Below are 23319 nucleotides of genomic sequence, written 5' to 3'. Positions count from 1 at the left end.
TGTTCCTAAATAGTCCTTGCTTTTGTAGGCTGGAGCAGGTATTTACTGTTTAACCCTCACTGTATCTCATGGAGTACCCAAGTGTAGTTCCCTTACAACTTAACATGGAAATGGACAGGCTAATTGACTGCTTCATGGTCAGTGAAAGAGTCAAGTATGAGAAAATCCCAAAAATATTCACAGCACTAGCTCCTGCTCTGTCCCAAAACGATGGTAGTAACACACCCTCAGGTCAGTGGATTCCTGCTACCGTGTGTCTACAATCTGTATTCTGACACTACTGCTGATACTGAACAGGAAGCTTCTGCTCAAATCCAACAACTTCTCTGCCTTTCATGATGAAGGAAAGATGACTTAAGAGACAAGTCTGTTCCCAAACCAGTCAGGAGATCCATGGATTAGGTAAAAGAACTTGTATTACTGGCAGAAAAAAACCCAAACAATTTCAGAAACATAATGGTGGCCTTTCAAGCTGAAAGACTTGCTACTGTGTGCACAGTTTAAGATTTTTTTTTTAAATTAATAATAAGGGATAAACAAGAAAACTGGGAAAAGGCTGAAATGTTTATAAAGCTAGTGTCACATACAACGTGATACAAAAATATAGTCTCCTAAATCACACGTCTTATTAATCCACATTTGGCCAGTTTCTAGTGGTTTCAGCCATAGCTGATGGTATCTTATGCCAAGCACAGACACACAGACGTTTTGGCACTGCAGCATGCAGAGCAATGGGAGAGATGACCTGCTGTGTATGCTGCTCTAATGCAGCTGCCCAGCTCCAGTGCCAATAGTGGAAAACAAAGCTTGGTTAGAGGAAGACTCAGACAAATTTCCATTGTCTATAAAGCATTGATTTTAGACATCTCTACCTTGTTAAGTGCTGGGAGCTGTCTAATTACCTCTTTCCATATTTCAAAGCATTCTAGATTGTTGATATTTGACCTGTTTAGCCCTACCCAACTCAAAAATATGGCCGTACAGTTTGTATATGAGCATGCTTTGCCTGACATCTTTTCTGTCAGGGTACACTGTGTTGTAAGAGTAGATTCCTCTACAGTGTAGCAAGAAATATCAGTGGTACTTTCCCCCACTAGTCATACTTCTGTGAAAAACAGAAGTACAAACATGTTATATGAATAATACACTACAAAGGTTTTCTGCATTATACAGGAGTTTAAGAGGTTACCTGTTTTACAGGGGGAAAAAATTCCATGTGTATTTTGTATCCATCCTGACATTTCATACTTACACATGAAAAGAAAGGCAACAAATTGAGAATGCAAAAAACTTTATTAGCATAAAAAGTACATATTCAGGAATCAAAACTCAAATTCCTCCATGGCATCAGGCGTGTTTGATACATATTTCTGTATCTGCTACAGCTGAAGGAAGTCCGGGTTGTAAGATGTCAGAAGCTTAAGGTTGGGAGGGGAGTTATTGTTGGGTTTTTCTTTTGTGCCTCTTTTTAAGTTATGTAAACAACTCAGAGTGAAACCTGTACAAGCAGAATATTAGCTATCATTTTAAACACTTAAAAGTTAAATAAAACCAAATTTCAGCAATACAAAAAGCAATATAAAAAAGTATTCAGATGCATGACATGCATCAGAAGAAAATGTAGAAGAACATGGCAAGTAAGTGAACATGTCTTAAAAGTTAGATCATATTGAAAATTCTCTGTAAATATCTGTATGACTAGACATGAAAAACATGATAAAATTACTTGGTTCCCTAAGGGATCTATACACTTGCATCTATTTCAACTTAATAGACATGAATATATTAGCACGACAAAGTAGTTAAAGGAATAAGAAAAGTTTACTCAAGTTTCACATTTCAAGCTGCCTATTTGATAAGGTAACTAGACAGAGGTAGATATCGAGTATTAGTGGCCAAGCTATTCTAACAAGACCTTTTAGCTATCCTGTCAAGCTTTTGCATTCAAAGCCAATGTGAAAAGGCTTCATAGATGAAGGATGTCTTTCAAAAAGGCAGCCAGAAAACCTGTATTGCTGATGGAAGTAATTTCAATTATCTTACTAAAAGTGAAGGGTAGTTAAGAATAAAGCATTACCCAGACCATTATGAGGACACCACTTACCAAGCACTAGAGCTCATGCAGGCATTTTAACAAGAGTGACAGTGATTTGCTCATTTGCTATGCCTATTTTAGAAGCTGAACCATTGCTACCTATTGGGCTATTCCTAGTCAAAGTAGGACTGCAGGGTGCCGCGGCGGCGGATGTCACACGTCCAGCAGTGGAAGCCACCTCCCAGAGAATTGGCATGGCGAATGTTCACTTTAATTGTAGAAATGCCTGGAAGAATTATACAAGGCACACTTTAAAATTAGATTCTCAGCTTCATCTCTGATCAGAACATTAGATGATACTTTATCAGATCACATGGCTAGATGTAAATGTGGGAGGTATTCCCTACTAGTTTGTTAAGAATTTGTTTTCCCAAGTTCTAGGCAGAGAACAAACTAGGAACATAGCTGGCTTGTTTATTCTGGTGATACCCTCAGGAATACACAGTGCCTGGAGCACAGCCAGTGTCTGATGTGTTATGATGTGCCAGTACTAAAAAGATAAATTCAGGTTTTGCAGTATGTGAAGAATTAGCTGAAGTTCTGCTACAATATATGATCAGGACACATTTTCATAAATATGTGTGAGCACTTATGATTCAGACACTGAATTTCTCTTTCAAATGCCTCTCAAGAAAAGAAGTATTCAAGGTAGATAGCTCTGACTCCCTTTTTCTCTTTACTACCTAGGTTAAGCTTCCTACCCCTTCTTTTCGGCTCTGATGGATGTTTCAGCTGTGGCTCAGCTCATACAAAGGCCCAATAGAAGGATCAGACAACTTCTCTGTTACAGAGTTTTCCTTTTTTGCTTCTCAGCACTTTCAGGAGCTGAGGAGCAGGTCAGTAGAATCTATCTCCTAGGTCAGCAGTACTTTTGTTCCCATCTCAGTCCTACAAGTTTTCTGACTACCAGAGTTTATTCAGAACTTACATAGACTGTGAAGTTCAAGGGTGAAAGGTAAGCCATGATTAGCATTAGTAGCCTCATTCTTTAAGTACTTTCAAGTATATTTAAATCCTCAACTCTTTGCTCATGCAATAAAACAACCTAAGACTGAGCAGCTGTGCATAATAAGACTTCCATATTTTATGTTCAAATACAGTTCTGTCACTGCATATCTGAAGGAATTCTACACTATCATAAAGTTACATCTCACAGGACTGAGATTCTCTGTAAATGAGCAGAAATACCTGGGTTAAGTGGTCTCAATTTGACATTTTAAAGTACAATGAGTTTGCAACTAGAAAAATCTGGAAGAATTTTGTCAATCATGGATTCCCAGCTCTATATCATTCAGCAATAGGTGCACTCAACCTCTGCAAGACAGATGTTGACCTCTAACTGGATAGTTTGCATTTAAAAAGCTCATTCAAAGGCATCCTAGCAATAACTTTAGTTGCTACTCATACCTTTATGTGCTACAAGCTGTAGGGGGCAAAAGAAAACCATATTTCTATGACTGAAGTATTCAGGAGAAAAATCACTGAATTATTCTTACTTGCTAATCCAGCTGTTTGAGTGCTTTTTCCAGTGCTGTCTGCTTTGACTACTTTAAGTAAAACCTCCATTTACCCCGGCTGGTAGCACAATAATTTTCTTGTAAGTGTATGTAGAAGTGTGTTAGGACATACCCAGCTTTTCAAACATCTTCTGAATCGATGTCTCATTGGCATCCACCATCACACGTTTCTCATCCAGCATTAGGACATTCATGGAGAGCCACTTAGAAGACATCCACAGGGGGTGATCTAAAACAGGAGAACAAACCTTGTACTATACCAATGTTACTCGGTTTTAATACCCTTAAGAGCACTCTTGGAATCCGTGGAAAAGGAAGGGTGACTGTACCATCTGGGATGAGTGGCACTGGGGGTTGAATCACAGTCCAGCCAGCTTTCTTGAAGAGCTCAATCTGGAAGAGCAATTTAAATATATTCTCAAGAGGGTTCTTAGAGTATCACATTATGTCCTCCAACCTATGCCAGATTTTCCCAGAATATTCCAATATGCATGACATCCCCTGCCCTCAGTTCATTATTCTAGACCTCATTCAGGCTTCATCTACAAACCCAGCTTTCATACAAGCATTTTTAAAAAGTCTTTAGATTTTGCATACCAATAGCATTTATTTATATTGGTTTTATATATGCTAGATATGTTGAAGACAAAAGGTCGCATTTACAGTTTGGAGCTTGTAAAGTAAATGTATTGGTAACAACTGAAACATATTCAACTATCTTTTTTTGGTGTTATTTCTTCCCATATGATTATAAAAGTTGCACTGATGTTTCTAAAAACAAACCCATCTGAAATAACACAAAATTCACACTTTATAATTTCCTTCACACTTTATAAGAAAATAATTATGTCGTTCATTTAATAAAGGGGACAATGTAAGGGCATCACAAGGAATAATTTATGTCTCTAAGATTTACACAATTAAGTTAAAATTAAGAGGAGGATAATTTGGTGAAGGGGAATAGGGGAATTGACTTTTCATCTTCGTTGTCTGAATAGCTGGAAGAGTATTCGGGAGTGTTCCAGCGTTACCACGAGGTGGGGCTCCAATCCCGAACACTTAATAACCAGCCCGGCCTGCCAGGATTTTAGAGAAAGGCTCCCTTTCCTCGGCGCCATTCAAGAAAAGCCCCCTTTCATCCGCACCATTCGCACACACCCCCACCGCCCCCCGGTCATCCAGAACAGCCAAACCAGTTTTTGTGCAAGCAAGCTGCATTTCTCTTTTCTATCTACACAGCAGTTTTCCCTGAAAAAAGTCAATAGAACATGGGTTTGATTCAAGGAGATCAAGAAGAACATCCTCTTCCAAGTAACACTATGAAAAAACTGTGGAAGGGAAAAGGAGAGGGAAAAATAAGATTGTTTTTAAAACTATATTCTCGGAATGGGTGCTAAAGGAGGCAGTAATTCAATCAGACCATTTGCATTGAAACCACTTGCTAAGAAGAGGCTGGCACTGCTCTCAGGAGCTGTGCTGTGCACATGGCTCCACGGTGGGCAGCACCCGGCTCTGCGCCTCCGATTCGGTGTCAGCTCAGCTGTCCCCCTGCTCGGCTGCTGTACAGCTTCTGAAGCCACGGGGATCCTCACAAAAATCCCCAAGCACTGCAGTGCAGTAACATGACTGTAACAGAGATGAGCTCTTGCTCTCTGGAAGGTTTTCTGATCTCATTGCGCTGCTCAGCAGTATTAGCTTTTTTCTCAGTGTAGCAGCAGGTTTTATGTATCTCTCCTCTTCCCTACCCTTCAGAAGGTATTCAAAGCTGAATGACTGAGCAACTACCAGCTTCCTGCCATTGGTTCAATTAATACCAAAGGAGAGGCTTCCAAAATAGGAATAAAAAAGGAGATTTCTCATCTGAGCAGCAGAAGCCCTTCAGTTTCTCTTAGGATACAATTGAAGTATTTAAGCATGGAAGTGTTCAGAGAAGTAGTATATCCAGGTGCTTGCTTTGATACATCTTTAAAAATTAGGTTACTTCCATCATATTTAACCATGGACCTAGGAAGCAACACGCAGTGGAATGTGTGGAATAGTAATTACCCAGCAGGGAATGAACCCAGCTGAGTGGTTTTTAAACACAAAACACTTTCCCTCCTTGTACACTCTCACCTGATGGCAGGGACGGTCTGGGTTAGAGAGCACAAGACCAGGCCCAATGATATTAAAAGTGGCATCAATGTGCATAGGGTTGGGATCCTTAAAGGATATTATATGCACTCTGTAGTCTGGTGCAAGGTGTCGCCTCATCCATTCAATACCCATGTAGTTTGTAACCTGAAAAACAAGACAAATTAAGCTTTACAAGGCTAGAATATAAACTGCACCCAGGTTTACTTTGTCTAAGGTTTTATTTCGTTAAATATTTAAAGCCAATATAATAGAGAATTTTATGCCTTTAGCTAACCCCTTACCTGGAAGGTAGTCTTATCCTTCCAGGATAAGTCTTATCCTTCCAGGATATCAAACATTCTATGAAGAGCAACTTCTTTTGCCAACTCTTATTTTAACACTGCTCAGGAATTTTAAAAGACAAAATACCAGTCTCTAAGAGAGATACCAAAACTGTTGAAAGAAAGCTTTGTTTACCTGGCTCCTTTGTACAAAGATATCTCTTCCAGCTCTAATGAAGTCAGCAGCATCAAAGCATGGCTCAAATTCAGTAGTTACAAATTTTCCCTGAGCAGCCAGTTTATGCCTGTCTTCAACAGAGTGGATTGGATAATTCTAGTTGTAGAGAAGAGAACAACAACTTTAGGTTGGAGATGTTAAAAGAAAGTTCTCAAATAATTTGCAAGTGAGGAGTAATTTGAAATTAGGAAAATGTGTTAATATTGATAGCTAGTGTGTTGTGAGGTGGTTTGGTTACTTCTTATTAGAATAGAAAAGAAAATCTAAATGTGGACATAAAAGTGAAAGGCTTTAAACACATTCAGGAATAGGTCATGAGATAAGAGACAAGAATTATATCAAGAAATTAATTGCTCTTCAGAACCAGATAAAAGTATTCATTACCAGAGGAGTTTAATACCAGTCAAACAAATCACTGCACACTGACAGAAAGACTGGACTGGAAGCTATTTCCTAACAAATGTGGACTCCTCACTCTTCCATATTTTAGAATGGAGCAAAACTTCAAGCTAGAAGATGGATCTTTATTATTACAAATAATTTTAAAATTAAACAAGGCAATTCAGAACAAGTGAGATGTAAAAATCCAGCACAAATTAAAAATACCACATAAATAGTTACAGGCTCTAGAAGTTCTCTAATACTGAAGGTGACTCTAAGGTAATTTTGTTTAACAAAGTCTCCCTTGTATCACTGATGACACTGTTCCCAGAAAGTGGCAATCATTTCACAACTAGTTCACTTCATTTATTGTAAATGCTGTCACCAAGGTTCTGATGCATTTGGGGACTTATAGGAAACTACCAAAATTGTCCAAGTCAAAATTATTAGGAAAAAAATTAGGAAACTATTCACTAAAATATTTGGAAGGTAAATACAGTTTCAATCCTTCACCATTTCTTTTATGCAACTTTCAAAATACCAATCATCATGTAAAATAGGGATTATGAGTTGGGTTTTTTTCTTTGACAAAATATATATTCTTCCTCACTTTCCTAACGCAGGAAAGTGAAGGACATATGGACATTCTCAGGGAATCTTTATTCTTGAAAGTAATCTCTGTGATGTTTTTCTAGCATTCCTTCCTCTTTAGTAATGCTCAGTTATAGCCAGTAACCAAAACAATTCAAAGCAGAGGAATTTAATAGACACAACTTCCTGTTCCTTGTTCTCTGACTGCACACACTGAGTTTCAGCTGGAAAGGCCACAGCATGTTTGCATACACTAGGGAAAAAAAAAAAAAAAAACAAGTCTCCGGAGTTGTTTTGTGCCATTCCTCCACACAATTTTGTGAATCCTAAATATCAGGTGGAAACTTATCAACAAAATTCTGTATAACGAGAAGTGAAGTTCTGAAGGAAAATGAGAACAGTACCTGATCATAGAGTTCATCTGCCATTGTGGGTTTTGGGGCAGTTGTCCACTTAGCACCACTGTTGAAATAATCTTTGATTAGTCGTCTGTATGCCCTGTACTCAAAGAACCGAGCACGCCAAGCCATAGGTGCTTCAATAATTTCATTTCCCACCACTATCAGGATGTCTCTTGGCATGGCAGCATACATACCTGAAAGGAAAGTGGCCATTAATGAGACAAATATGCCTTTCTCACTCTTTCTGCTCAGGCACTTTCCCCTTTCTTTTTACCATTATTTCTATCCAAAATAATGGCAAAAATAATTCTTAGCAATGTGAGGGAGCCAGCATGTAATATCAGGTCCTTACATTCTTCAGCAATTTTTCAAAGTAATATTTTTCATTCAAAATACATGGAACTTTTGCTACAAAAACTCACTCCCGACAGATTCACAGCTAGATGAAAGCCATCTACCATCAAGCCTCCACTTCATAACTTGGATAATGAAAATTCACTAGACCAAGGCTTATGCATTACCCACATGGCTTTAAAAAGTGATGATGGGCAGCAAATTTTCCAAGAGAACAGCATTTCTTTATATAGTATCCTTTTAAAAAGTAATAGCACAGACGAGGAATTTGATGGAACACAGAACTAGTGCAGAAAGTAGTCCCATTAGACTTTTCCTTAACATTATCTGTTCCTCAAATAATTTGAATTCCACTAGAAAAAATTAACAACATGTTTTACATGAAAGAAGCCTGAGGACTACACTTGATGCAAAGCTTGGTGAGCCAGTGTGCTCTCACTGCAGATAACCATGCATGGAGGAATGCGTGTAGGTAAAGGGACATTCCAATTTCCTTGACACTAGTGAGGATCTTCCTGGTAAAGTGTTGCCTCCAACTGTTTTGTCTTCCATAGTTTAAAATGGATCCAAGTCCAGGATCCAACAAAGAGCTATCAAGAGGGTCAGAGGGACTTTGAGCACTTGACTTTCATGTAGGGGACAAAGCAGAAACATTCTACAGCCACTTTGAGGGCCATGACAGATTAGCACTTCTTGGCAGTGGCAGTGACAACACAGAGAGGGAACCTGGCAAGAGATGCTGGTGTAGGAAGTTCAGGTTGGGCATCAGACAAAGGTCTTCCATCAGGAAATTCACCCAGCACTGAAACTGATCACCAAATCAGGTGGCAGAATCTCCATCCCTGGAGATCTTCCAAGTCTTACCTACAGAAAACAGTCACCGACTTCACTTAGTGCTGGTGATAATCCTGCTCCTAGCTAGAAGGTAGACTAGATGACATCCAAAATGTCTCAGACAAGAGCTAAACAAACAAGACCTTCAATAATGGAAAAACATTTACCTGTAGACTCAAAATCAGGTGTTTTATACTTCACAGACCAGTCAATTGGATCAGGCCTCTTGACAATAACGCCTTCTCCCTTCAAAATATTGCACATCTCTTCAATTTCAGCAATAGCTTTTTTTAAATGGTCTTTGGGGAAACTCTGGCCTCCAAATTTCTGGTAAAATCCCCAATATTTTTCATAAGTGTTTGCCTAGAACAGAAGGACATGAAGTGACAAAGGATAAGCACCAGTTATTTTGGAGTGAAATAGATGCATAAGATGCAATTCTTAAAGTTTAAAATTTATTGTTCTTGATCCTAATACGTTTGAGTGTACATTTTATCTTTTCCTGCAATATTTTGACTACATTACACTTCAGTAAGTATTAAGTGACTAGTGTTGCCAAGAGGCCATTTGGTCCCTATTACAGAAAACCTTTGCAAACACTCCAAATATAGCAAACACTGTAGACTCTCTGCTTAATAAGGCTATCAGGCACATTTTTAAATTAAAACCACCTTAAGCTCATCTGCAAAATGCACACGTCTGTAGTCACCTTCTTACAACCTCACTTCAGTAATGTCACAATGGTGACATCAGAAATTCTAAAGCCATCCCAAGTCCAGGTAACATGCTTTGTTTGCCAGAAGGGGCCATACTTTAGGTGCAGCAGCAGTCTAGAAAAGGCAAAAGATGCTAAATTCACCTGCCAGGGTTGGATTAAAGCATGTTCAACATTTACAGACTTAAATCCTCTGCTGAAATGCTGTGATAGCCTTCTTAAATTAAAAACAAATTGAAAATAATGTCCCAGTTCTCATGGGTATGTAAAACCAGACACATAAAACAAATTATGCTGCTTCAGTTTGATGTGTCTGATGTTCCTCTGCCATGTCAGTGTTAGCTGAGATGCAAGTGCATATGGAGCCCTTCTGGAATGACAGCAAGTTGGAGGGACAGCAAGGGGATGCAGAAGAACCTGCCCTTCCAAACATGAGGTTGTCTCCTGGCACTGCAGTCCCGACCACCTCCCGGAACTCAATGTCCTCCCCAAAACCAGAGCGATGATGTTCCTTTGTGCTAGCACTGCCACTGAGCCCTGAGCAGGCAAGGCCATCCATCTGAAGGCATGCCTGATCCCCTTTAACAATCCAGGCTATTCCTCTGCTGATTCTGGGGATTTGCCTCATGCTATAGAGGTAAGAGAGAAGGAAGAAAATTCAGCCTTAACATTTACACAGAGAGCCTCAGCATGGCCATCCTGCTCCTCCAGTACTGAAGCTTCTTCCCATCCTTCCTGAGGGAATTTGTTCTTTTTCTGTAAGTGAGGCCTTGGGTAATTTGAGCACCTCAAACTTGCCAGCTGGCCAGAAGTCACATGCAGATCACATGAAGTGCTCAGCATTCCTATGGAGACATGTTCTGCTAATGAGATAAATTCATCCTGGGGATTGAAGCTGGTTATTTTCAGAGCCAGCCATGGTGTATGTGAATATCATCAATCCCTAAGAGATGCAGCCCCTCTCTCCACCACGTCCTTTAGTTCTGCTTTTTTTTTCAAACCTGAGGAGCCACACTTGTGTTGCCCTAATGGGATGGTGTAATCTTAAAGTTACAACAGAATAAAGGTTAGCACTGTAACACTACTCATATTCCCTGTCTTCCAAATAACTGGGAAAAGGGTAAATGGCTGGGACATGTATTTCATAGCAAATCAGGGTTGACATTTCAGGCCCCTTTGGTCATAGACATACAAGTCAGTTCAGAATGTTCAAAAAGGACCATGGATAGGACACAGGAAAGACAACTTTTACAACAAACTATTTCTTTTGAGAAAGAAATTTAAGAGTGTTCTGGGAAAGACTGTCCTTAAGAAACAGCATTATTGTTCCTTATAGTTGCTATTTACTTTAAACATTTGTCATGGAAAATAATTAACATTATCAAGATGTACCATTAACCTAGTTAAGACAGTAAATTTAGGATTATTAAAACTTAAATTCAGATCAAAATTCTTTTTGCCTAATTCCATAGTAAACACATGTACACACTCTCATCTTCTTACTCAAGACATAGGGATCTGTGTTAATAATACTCCTCACCCAAAATGCATTATTATTCACAAAAGGTACTGAAAATCACTGCAGAATATAAAGCTATAAAGTTCAACTGCTTGAGTCAACTGCTTCAGAATACATCTCAGTTGTGGGATTTTTCATTGCAGTGCTGATTCAAACAGGACATCCTCCTAATTAATGTTAAGATTTTTCAAGTTTCCAAATATTGTATTTACCTCTACATACCCTATTTCAAGCTCTGAAAAGGATATGCAATAAAGTGTCAGCTCATTAATATTCATCAGAGATGCAGGGCTCTCTATTCAATTCCTTCCTTCCTCCTTCTTATGCCAAGCACATAATTCCCACATCACAGCAAAAACACTCGAGTATACCAAGCCCTTGTCTCAAAGTAGAAAGGAGTGCTGAATGCACCATACTTCCTGCATTTAAATATTTAGCAAATAAACACACATACAGTCTTAAAACACAATCTCAACACAAGTATTTACCAAACTGCTATAATTTGAGATACATTTTTTGGACTGTCTCAAGTCCAAAGCTTTGAATTTTCCTTATAGGTGTAGAATTCATTAGTTTTAAAGTGCATTTTTTATAAGCAGTGACCCTCATGCACTCGCAGACAGCACATGATACCCAGCAGCTCTAGTTTTGCTGCTTCCAGAGGCAGGAACAGGACACACCTTACCTCTTGGCCACATGGAGATTTAAACAATCATGAATCAATTAATAATAATAATCATGTCAAGGTAAGACTGGACTACTGCTTGGATTATTCAGCAACACCCTCCCAGTGTTACTGTTGCAGTTTCTGCAGCAATATTTAAGACAAAAGCAGAGAAAATTAGAGGAAATCACATCTCAACTGGCTCTGTTCCCATTACTTGTTGTGGACTTGGCAATTGATATAAAGCAAATTTAAGTCTTGCTTTAACTCTAAGTCATAGGTATTTGAATTGCAGAGGTAATCCTATACTTTGACACTCCTCACTGAGCTTTTGGTAGCACATGTAAAAGAAAGTGAAGTTCAGACCTCACGTGAGTAGTTATGGCTTAATAGGCAGTAAAATCTGTATAGCATGTGGCATTTCAGCAAGTTAGACACTTGAAATATTTCTTCTGGTGCTAAAGCAAGCCCCTGACCACTGCTTAGGAACTGAATTTTGCCTCATTTAATATCACAATGTAAAATGTTAGACTTATTTTTCCTTACTCTTTCTGTACATTCATTGTGTCAGTCCTACATAAATGCACATACATACACTTGTATATTAGAAATGCTAACTCTCATTCACCTCCTTCTCTGAAGCTGCTAGGATATCTTTGGAGTCTCTGAAAAACATAACACAGATTCTAAAATATACATATATATATGGCTAAGGGAAGAGAAGTCTTCTGTACAAGTACATCTCAAACTTTCCTTAAACAAGCATTTCCAGCACTTTAAACTTATTTGCAGTATCTTTGTTTGCCATTCTTTCAATGTCAGATAAGAATTCTTTTTTCTTTCTTCTTTTTTTTTTTTTTTTTTAACTGAGTAAACTTTGTCAGGCTATCCTTTAAATTTTTATTAAGATCTCTTGGGTAGAAGCCATGTGCCAGCTCATTTTGCTGGGATAGCCATGGGTTACATGCTGCCCTGCAGGTAGTGCTGTATTGTAACAATGAAAGATTCAAGAACTTGCCCACAAATGCAGGTAACACACATAATCAGCAACTTAAAAGTCCAGGTGAAAAACACAAAAATCTGGAGCAAGTCCACTATTTGAGTATTACTGTCTTAAATGCAAGATTCCAGAGAACAAAGAATCATGGATTTATTTAGGTTGCTGATGCAGTTTTAGGCATAGAAAAACCCTGAAAGAACAGTGGACTGTGTATTTCCACAAAATATTTACTGTATCTCACAGGAGTTTCAGTAAACTACTTCAGAGCTGTCTGACACAAGAGTCCTGTCAGTCTACGGCTACAGAACTCAATCTTGCTCAGACTATTAAGTAGAAAGCTACACTTTTTTTCAAGTGTAGTTGAAAAAAAATGCAGCTTCAAGCCAAATTAAAGTTTCATCAGTCCAACCAACTATCTCAGAAGTTTGTGTGTGTACTTTGACAACATCAGGGCTATATTACTAGAGCAGATTGCAAATATTAGAGGTTGTCTCTGCTAGTGACTTCTCTTAAAACAGCTAGTTGAGTTGAAAATCCAAAGAAAAACAGCACATCCCTCACCAACATGGCTATGCTGTAAAGTTTCACAGATGTAAACAACTACCTTGAAAGAAGAATTTCCAAGAGTAAGCACCACACCTTATGCATTGTAAAGCTTAAGTACATTTTAGATATAAATTCCACATTTTCTATTTAAGGTTAGTTTTTATTGTTTACCTTAACCTCCACAGAAAAAGGTGGGACACAAGCATTTTCAGCTCTTCCCACAATGACCTCTTCCAGTGGATCCCATTCATTGTATGAGCAAACAAGGCAGTCCTTGGGCACAGGGCTTGCAGCCTTGTCATCAGCAGCACAGGTGTTCTGGGAGGCCGCAGCTGCCTGGGTGCTCTGGAAAGTTCGCTGCACCCATCCTGTAAAGGCTCCTCGAAGCTTAAAATAAAAATAAGAACGAAAATTACGCTTCCCTTACAAAAGACAAAAAGCTATGGCTCAGCCCACAAGTGCCTTAACACTATAATCACAAAGCAATGTATGTTATTTGGAGTATTAACAGAAACACGGCTTGTTACAGCCATTCTAATTTACTCACAGCCTAGCAGATGCTTAAAGGAAATTCTGCCTTTTAAGATACACTCAGTTTAGAAGGGTAAGGAGGTCGGAACACGGCACTGGCAGACTGGGGCGGGAGGATGCTGGGTGAACCTCAGCCTGCGACCGTCCCGCACCCTCCTGTCACGGCTCGGAGCCACACGGGACCCGCCCCGCGGAGCATCCTCAGCCCCAGCCCCGGATCTGCGCGGCACCAACCCTGGAGCCGATGTAATGCGCTGCCTCGGCCCCCCGGCTGCCCCCGCGCAGGCACCGCACTCGCAGCATCGCCGCCGGCCGGACACGGGACGGGACGGGACGAGACGGGACGGCTCCGCTTTATGTGCGCCCGGCCCGCCCCGCCCGGGGGCAGCGCCCGCGGGGCCGGGCGGGGCCGGTCCGGCTCCCCGGCTCTGCCCGGCACGGCTCTGCCCGGCCCGGCTCCCCCGCTCCCGGCACGGCTCCCTGGCACTGCCCGGCACGGCTCTGCCCGGCACGGCTCCCCCGCTCCCGGCACGGCTCTGCCCGGCACGGCTCTGCCCGGCCCGGCTCCCCCGGCAGTCCCGAGGGAGGAGCAGCTGGAGCGGCCGGGCTCGGAGACAGCCCCGGGAGACACAGCCCCAGAGCTGACCGACGGCTTCTGCCAACACGCCTGGATTTCTTTTCCACGAAGGGCTCTTCAGCAGCAACCTGGCTTGGAGAAAGTCACGTTTTAAAATTTTTCTCTAAAATGTGCACTGAAGTGCATAATACAGTTATTTTTAGTCATCAAGTATGCATATTCTTCATTAAGCCTATAGTCGACAAATTCAACTTTACCAAAAATTCCAGTATTTCATACATTAAGAATTCAGATCTTTAGACTACAACCTAAAGAATTTGTGATTCACCTAAAAAATATCTGAATTATTTAATTACTGAAGGGGTGTTTCAAGAATATCCCAAACAATTTTGAATTCTGGCTTCTCAAAATCCATATTGTGATATGATGAAAAGCCATCCTAAAATTAAAACCTAAACTGGTTAGCTCCTAGTAGACCTGTATATAAGTTTCCCTGCAAAACCTCTCCATGATAAAGTCAACAGACTTATCTTCAAAAATACCTCTATTTCAACAGAAACGTTCTACAACAAGAAATGTGTTTGCAACCAGCTCTACTTATACTTAATATATCCCACTTAGCCTATTCTGCATTTTCTCTACTTTGCACATAAGTTCACTTTAAATAATTTTGCTTTGCCACGTAAAAAGCAGACATACCAAAAATCACTCTTATCCAAATGATTCTGTTTAAAGTTGTAAAAAATCTGTATCTTTCTCCCAACATGATTTTTGGTTCTTCCTTTATCATCCATGCAGTGCCTTGCTCAATACTCCTCCAGCCTATGCTCTGCTCTCCAGAGCTCCTACAGCAAGGCACGGCTTGAACAGACACAATATTTAACATTATTTCTACATGCACAGTTGCAGGTAGTGCTGATGAACTCAGCACACATATCTGTAGGAGGAAAAGGTAAACATCACTAGTGGTTACATACATTAAAATATAAATACAGCAAATAGCAAATCAGCCACAGTTTTTACATGCCTTAGATACACAAGTAACTATGTTTTATTCTACTAGGTAATTATTCATTCAGATGTTTGTCTTTTTGGCACAGGTAAACACTACACTTTCCCAGGACAAATAATACAGTATGAGTTTTCCATGAACTTACACAGATCTCAAAGAAAAGCTAATTATTTTAATTGGCATAATGCCAAGTATGCATTACCCAGTTTCATACAACTGTAGAATTTTCTCATAACTCACTCAGCTTGTTAGGACTTATTTGTAACATGAATGCATTAAAAACAAACAAACGAACAAAAACACAAAAACCAAACCAAAACAAAAAAACCTTTATGCTAGTTCTGCTCAAATTCTTGCTTTTTGATTCAGTTGATTTTGCTAAGGTCACTCTACTCACATTGACCTAAAAAATTAATGATTGGCTTGTAGCTAAATCCAAAGGTCTTGCTTCCTTTTCTGTCCTTTTCAACTTATCAGCTAGTTTTAGACCTTTGAATCATTCTTTATCAACTCAGTTTACATAGTTTTTCTGACTCTGCACAACACTTCTTTTCCCACTTACTACATAGGTCTGATGCTTTATAGAGTCCTCACCATCACTGGAACAAGTTTTTGCTGAATGCTCTAACATTTTAAAAATTTTTCTTCTGGGTTGCATTAATTCTGCTCAGAATTATTTTTAGTGGAAATCTTCTTTCCCATATCTCATAGGTCTCTCTTCCTTTTTTAGGGGTAGCTCCTCATGGATACAAGCCAATCTTCACCTAAATAAAATCAAAGCAGGTTTTTTTTCCTTTTCCTTACTGGCACATTTGCAGTCTGACCCTGAAGCCTTTACTCATGGTAAATGGCATTTTCCTCCCAGCCTTTATACCAGACATCTGAGCCCCAGCCTGCCCTAACCATCCACAATGCACCCTAGTGGTGTCACTACACTTCTGTCCTCATTTGACCATCTTCTCAATCACTGGGAAAAAAACCCTCATTTGTCTCCTTAAGCAGTTACTTACTGTTTCTTTGCTTACATCTTTTTATTCCTTAACATCAAATACAGGCACCATCAGTTTGCATTTGTGGTGTGTGAAAGTGTCATTCCTTACAGTTCCCTCTGGCATCAAAACCAGAGTCCTCTTGCTTTTTGTATGCTAGGCAGCTCTTTATTCCTCTACTTCTACAAGAAGGACGTGATCTAGCAATGTACATTTATTTAATAGAGACATAAATCAAGGAGCACAACACCAGTAATGATTATTCAAATTAAAGAAAGCCAAGTTCATTCATTCAAATACAAGAAGTTTATGTAAACATGTAGTTGTCTAAGCAGGCACGGAGCTTTTCAGATCAAAAATCTTTTTATAAAGATCACATGGTTAGTTTTTTACACAAAATTGCTAGAATTATTGTAACACCTTGAAAGCTCACCTCACTAAATGAAAGCCTGCCAATTATTTTAAAATTATATGCTGATCTAGTAAAGATAGTTCATTCCTCTGCAAACCTCACCTTAGTATGAAATTTTAACTTGAAGCAGAAGAAAGAGCTTCACATTTCTGTTGCTGAGATTTGGCCTATGAATATTAATTAGCAAGTTGTGGATTTTTTTAATGGGGCTCTGTGCATGTTTTGTAATAGTCAATCCATCATTTTTAAATGACACAAGGTGCTTTGAATGGCTTATGTAAACCCACCTCATTCTGACAACTAGGTAATGCATTTAAAACAGTGTGGTTTCAGCTACTGAAGAGCAACATTCTAGCCCAACAGCATGAGAGAATAAGATACAAAGTAGTAAAAATCGAGTTTAAAACTACAGAACTAGAAAAGGCAACAGGAGACATAGCAGAGAGAAGTCACCCTTGGCAACGAAACCAGAGTTACTGAAGTTCAAAGTATAAACTCATCTATGTTTTAGGACAGTATCTTGTCTTAGCTTCACCTATCTTATCTCTAACACATCTCTATTAGAGAAACAGAAGTCTCAATGGATTTTATTACTGCTTAGACATGGATTTCCATCTGCCCTGTAACTGAGGTCCTCAATTGTTGTTTTGATTTGTAGTGTGGTACAGCAGCACGTGTGACTTGGGAGATATGATATTTAAAGCTAAGGAACAGCTTACCCTTTCTTACCAAAAAGGTAAGAAAGGGTAAGCTTTCTGCTATATTAGTGATTTAAAAAAAAATGATAAATCTAGTGTTAGCTGATCTTAACATTTACATCTACTCAACAGTTTTTATGTTACTTCCAGAAACTTAATCTGCTCAAAAATATAAACATAAGAGGGTTCAATTCCTTCCTTCTACTGCCTTGTCAAGGATACTGCTTGCTAAATTCCAACAGACTATCATGCCCAGGAAGAGAATTTGGCCCAGCAAATCTTATCTGTTAGCTATCAGAAACAACACAGAAGAATCCAGTATGCTTCTTAGAAAGCAAGTTTCAAACTTCCTGAAGTTCAGAAGTCTGAACTGTTCCAAATGGAAAGAATAAACGCACCTCAAAACATTAAAATTACTTCCCCCCCCCCCTTTGACCTTATAATTTTGTAGTTAACTCTGAACTCTAAAAACAGTAAAAATATTGTTACACACAATTAAAACAATTTCTCTAATTTAAAATATCTTTAACTTGTGACTTGTTATAGAGCTAAAGCAGTGTAGTATTGTCAAAGCACTTTGAAAGATATTTCTATTCTAATTTAATAATACAAATCTTGCTTTATCATTCTTCACACTCAAAAGATAAAATTAAATGTATCCAACTAAACAAACTACATACATAAGATGGCAGGAAATTCTTTCTCCCTAATCCCAGTTTCACCAAACCCCATTTAATGTTTAAACTTCATAACAAACTCTACATAGCTTCTGCCTACTTATCTTTTATAGTTATTGAAGGATCCTGTAGTTTTCCCCAAATGCCAGTTCCGGATACTTCTTGGAAGATTTTCTGTTCCTCCTTGTCAGGACATCCTCCCTGTGCGACGTGCTAATGGCAAATTGTCCATCAGACTGGACACAATCTGCTACAATGGAGTTTTGACTGCAGAATAAAACACCCCTATGAGCACAAGAACTGAGATGAAACTGATCTCCTATATTTTCATACAATTCATATGGTAAATGCTAATTCAGAAACATAAACTTTTCTTTACTACATTCACATTTACTACAATCACAGATGAGAGTTTATAAGGAATCGCCATTATGTGGACACACTGGTATCTAATAGCTCTGCCCCTTTTTGCTAGGGCTTTTAAGGGATCTCTTTATCCCTATCCAGCTAGCTATTATCATGAAACTCATAGAAACCTAATACCATTGAGACCTATGACCCTTTCCCAAATGTGCCTGAAAGCAGCCAGCAGGTTCAAGTTGCAGGGAAGGGAAGGAGAGAACAGACACATAACAGACACATACACAACCCATGGCCATGTAACCTCATGTTCTTGGAAGCAAAGCCAAAACCTTCCTTGTCTTTGAGAAATCAAATCTCCTTTGGTGAAAGTAGATGACTTCTGTAGATGTTTTCTACAGGAAACTTAGGTAGCAATAGATCAAATTTTTGTAAGTCTGTTGGTATGAGGCAATTCTTAGTGCATTATTTTATTTAAGCAAACATTGCTCTTCATATCTATTTGTTAAAATTTCTTTAAAAATTAACTGCAAAATGCAATCAAAAAACGCATTTCAACATGTATAATTCAAAATAATATATCACTGTTAATATGCATTGCACTGAATTTCAAGCATGTCTGATAACTTAGGAAATAATTTAAATCCTTTTTTGGGAACCAAGTAGCAGGAATACTGAAAGGATATAGAGAAATACAGTTATGTAGCCCCACTCAAAGTAAGGCTCAGTAACTGTGCCAAGGAGACAGTACAGGTAGGAGAGGTGCCTAACCGTGAAGGGCAGGACATCAGCCAGAGAGGAGATAGAAGTTGCAATGAAATAGGAAATACAGTGACAGAGCTATGGTGAGATAATTGTTAGACTAAATTTTTGGCTTAAAAGTAGTAAAAAAACAGTTTGGGACTTTGAGCAAATAATATAATCCTTGTTGACTGAATCCACCTGATTTCAGGAAGATAAGAGTTTCCACTGTCCTTCTATCCAAACATAAACCATGCTACATCAAAGAAATTACTGACTTAATAATTAATTTCTTTTCCTCCCTGAGTTAACAGAAATCTACATTCTGATTAGCTGCACTGTATGTGTATATAAAGATGAGTTGCAGCATACATATAAATACCTGTTTTAATTTTAGATGTCACGTTTCTATTATGGAAAGCTGACAGAGCTGAATGAAGTTCTATGAAGGCAAAGGATTTGGTGGCCATAATCCCTGACATTTTACACTCTGTCATTTCCAGAGGCAGTGCAGTGCTGACTACTGAAAAATGCTGGAGGTTCATGCAGCAAGAGGCACATCACTTGGTGGGATAGATTTCATTCAGCCCAGTACTTCCATGCATACAGTAACATGATCTGCCAACATTTTCTCAGTACTGTGACAATACTTTCTCTCAGGGCTGCCAAGTGAACTTCATGGCTCTAGGACATTTGAAATTTCTTCCAATATATGGTCTTGCAGCCCATTGTACATAAGCATTTAAAATTTGAAAACTGCTTCACATCTTTCTTGAAGAATATTTATAGAAAATGTTAATATAGCTTTGCTGTGCCCCTGAAATAACAACTACATTCAGTTTTCTGCTCACTCATACAAGTTTGAATTGCAGTCATATTATATTATACAAATTTTGGCTCCTTTAACCATTGTGTGAGTGGCAACTGTAAGTAAGCTCCTGACCTCATAATTTGAAGGGGTTTATTAATCTGAAAGAGGCTGAAATACCCTTACACTAAATGTGATGGCAGAGCTTGTCTATTTGCTTTGCTGCTGGCCAGGCAATAAGGCTGTGAGAGCAAAGTCTCTTCCTCCACCCCTCTTTCTAGGAAAACACTGTTCTTTGATGAGCACACCCTGTCATTTGATGCTGCTGTTGGCAGCAGCTGTGAACATTGCTCATACTGTACTGCCTTTGAAAAGTTTGCTGAGTATAATCTTGCCTTGACGGTAGGATAGCAACAAATTATACAAGGAGGATTTGATTTGCGTGTCTCCTTCAGAGGATTTAATAAATTCATGGGGAGTTTTATGCTGAATCTGAGTCAAGCTTAAGTGAGTGGTTAAAAAAAACAACACTGGATTTGGACACATGGATGTCAATTACTCTTCCATCATAAATGAAAAAAATGGCAAAGTCAAAATTTGGTGGAAATTAATACTTTCAAATTCTCAGCTAAGCTTTCTGCTTAATCCTTACCCTTTCTTGTCCCCATGGTCACTCCAGTTGTTGACAGGTAATTTCTCAGCAGACGAGAGAGCAGAGCTTGCTGTGACTGGGGTACCTGTACTAACCCAGCTAACTGAACTGAGCTAACTCTGCTGGTGTAGCTCTGGAATGAGCTTCACTGTGTCTGTAATGAACCAACAGAATTCAAAATCTATTCATGGGATGGAAGCATTTTCTGAAGTTCATGAAAGAGAATTGAGAAAGGTTCCTTTAGGAGGTTCTCTACGAGGAGAGGAGATAATTCCTGAGCTTTGACAGCTCCCTCCTCTGATCCTGGAGAGCACATCTGCTCTGATGAATCCCAACCATGTCTATCCAAGAAAGATGAGGATGGGCTCAGTGCCAAGAATTTAGTTACCATCCAGCACCAGAAATCTCTCACATGTCACTGCAGAATATTAAAATTTTGTTCCTAGAATTTCATAGAAGTTGCTTCTAACACCTCTGCAACAGAAAAATGAGTCTCACTGTGACTCAGACAGCTTCACCTAGAATTTCTTTAGCCAGTCATAAAAAAGCAGAGAGTGACATCTAAGCTCACCACTTGATCTAAAATAGTTGAAGAATTCTAGCTTTAATAGCCTAGAAACTACCACAGTATCAAAGATACCGTCCTCTGAGCAGTGAGCTAAATGACAGGTCATGGAGTAGCTGAGATGCATACACAGTAATAGTGTTGTGATTTTGTGCTTCCCTAGTCACACACCTCTCATCTTCTGGGGAGTGTAGCAGATGGCCTGTATGTCTCCACTTTTAACACACAAATCTGGACTGTCTATATGGCTTTGTCTAATGAGTCATGACATGTTTATTCCCAGCCATGTTACACCATTTTATCTTTCAAAAGCAAAGCCATTAACATAAAGGAACATAAAAGAGCTTGTAACAGAATGCAGCAAAGTAAAGGCACCTTGTACCATATAAATTACTAGGTTTTAGGAGGGACCTGGGTAATCCACTAGACAAGACTTCCTTGGAAATTCTAGTCACAGGAGTGGCTCAGTCCTTTTGAAGGGAACTTTTTTCAAGGTTGGTGATTGCAAAGTATTCCAGTGATGTCAAATCAGCTGCAACTGGACCAGCAAATCAACTCCCCTGGCTGACCTACTAGAAATCCTGATGCATTACAGATTTGTGAGCATCATCCTCAGAAGTGGGGAAAGACATGGAAAAATACCAATAAACTGCTGGTGCAAGCACAGTTTCAGTAGTGCCAGAGCATGTATGTACTGACCTTCATCTCCTGAACCTGTGCCAGGCATGGAGGGGGAAAATGGAATGGCTTGAACTCTGCTGTGAGTAGATTCGTTGATTTATCTCTGCACAGACTGCCAACCTGGTTCTTACATTTACAAAAATTATTTTGGTTAATAGATACTTTACACGCCTTCCCAAGTGGGAAGGGAACAGAAGAAGAATTTGAGATGTAGGCATGTAGGGAAGGGAGATTAAGCTTATTGTTTCCTTATTCCTTCCTTTGTATTAATCCTAGTATTGGTACTAATATGGCTCCTCAATAAGCCAGTTCTACTCAGTGATTCAACAGAGAACTCACCCCAAAAATACATTTTTTTGCTGACTTAGTGAACTGAATCCATCACTAAACTGTCAGAAGAGCATCAGAGCTGGAGCAAGGGAGGCAGTGGAACTAAAAGGTCACATAAGGAGGACAGGGAAACAGAATAACCCCTTTTGGCAACACCAATTAATTAGACCAGGTCAACCTGTGTTATCTGATTGAAACCTTAGAGAAAAACCATGGTAAACCTCCAAATAAACCTTTAGTAGAAACTGTAGTAGCTATTAATTTAAAAGGTGACAGAAGGACATTTGAAACTGAAAAATGAAGCTTGAAGGCTTCAATTTAGAAATCCTGAAAAATACCCAGCTGGGATTTTCCATGGGAATGGTCAGGTGAAACAAACAAAGAAAGAACAAACCCAGCTGACCTGTTACACGGGTTCACTGAAGCCACCAGCCATCCAGTCTGAGTCCCATCTCTCTGCCATTCATCAGTAATTAGGTAAATGTTGCTCTGTGATATGATTATTGTCCCTTGAGCTGACTGGAATGGTGCATTTGAACAGTGAAGGCTCCTGTTACACCATAACAAAACAGAAAAAAGAGAAGAGGCTGTCTGCACAGAAGATGCTGCAGCCTGGAGCATCCTATGTCAGCCAGCATGAGGCATGCTGGGCTTTCCCATGCTCTCTTTGTAAGTACCTTTCTCTTAATTAACTGTACATTGAGCCTGAATCCAAATTTAACACAACTTCCAGTTACTTGTTGCCCTCTGGTGACATCTCGTGGATCACATCAAGATGTCTTTGTCTTTTGGCAAAACCTGCAAAGCCTTGAGCTGAAATCTTCGTGAGAAACATGTAGTTGGAGAACAGTGGAAAATCTTTATGTCAAGGAATAGCTTAGAAAAACAATATATTATGCAAAAGCTGGTGAGCAAACCAAGTATTTATTGGGTGAAGATTTACAAGTTTTAAAACAAATTAGCCCTGAATAATAAGGCAGACAAAGGTCCTTCAAAATGTTACATTCACAATCAATAAACCTGAGGATTTCAGCT

At 39.2% G+C, this 23319-nt stretch overlaps 1 protein-coding gene across 3 annotated transcripts; it reads right to left on the bottom strand.

The window, feature by feature from the left end:
- Positions 1 to 1274: 1274 nt before the first annotated feature.
- On the bottom strand, positions 1275 to 14107 carry GATM (glycine amidinotransferase). 3 transcript variants are annotated; one of them, XM_053955197.1, is made up of 9 exons: positions 14017 to 14107; positions 13423 to 13638; positions 8975 to 9170; positions 7623 to 7813; positions 6205 to 6342; positions 5728 to 5892; positions 3942 to 4005; positions 3725 to 3841; positions 1275 to 2321 (listed from the first exon to the last, which is right to left on the bottom strand). In XM_053955197.1, exons 1-9 carry the CDS (start codon positions 14083 to 14085, stop codon positions 2209 to 2211), a joined length of 1269 nt encoding a protein of 422 aa, XP_053811172.1. In that variant the 5' UTR covers positions 14086 to 14107; the 3' UTR covers positions 1275 to 2208. The 3 variants fall into 3 exon arrangements, with proteins under 3 accessions (XP_053811172.1, XP_053811174.1, XP_053811173.1); XM_053955199.1 differs by lacking the exon at positions 14017 to 14107 and adding an exon at positions 12334 to 12370 and having other exon boundaries at positions 13423 to 13538; XM_053955198.1 differs by lacking the exons at positions 1275 to 2321; positions 3725 to 3841; positions 3942 to 4005 and adding an exon at positions 4257 to 4940.
- Positions 14108 to 23319: the final 9212 nt, after the last annotated feature.

Source organism: Vidua chalybeata, chromosome 13 (genome assembly GCF_026979565.1).
Source record: "Vidua chalybeata isolate OUT-0048 chromosome 13, bVidCha1 merged haplotype, whole genome shotgun sequence".
Classification (NCBI taxonomy): domain Eukaryota; kingdom Metazoa; phylum Chordata; class Aves; order Passeriformes; family Viduidae; genus Vidua; species Vidua chalybeata.
The sequence above is the reverse complement of the archived record's forward strand: the minus strand, read 5'-3'. Positions and strand labels throughout refer to the sequence as shown.

What these genes read in the sequence shown, in the direction of transcription:
- GATM (XM_053955197.1), bottom strand. Translation starts at nt 14,085, where the DNA reads ATGCTGCGAGTGCGGTGCCTGCGCGGGGGCAGCCGGGGGGCCGAGGCA. An exon ending in CTTTTTCTGTGGAGGTTAAG is followed by an intron (nt 9,171 to 13,422) that starts GTAAACAATAAA and finishes CTTCTGTTCTAG; the next exon opens with GCAAACACTTATGAAAAATA. An exon ending in GAAGATGTTTGAAAAGCTGG is followed by an intron (nt 2,322 to 3,724) that starts GTATGTCCTAAC and finishes TAATTCTTCCAG; the next exon opens with GCATTTCTACAATTAAAGTG.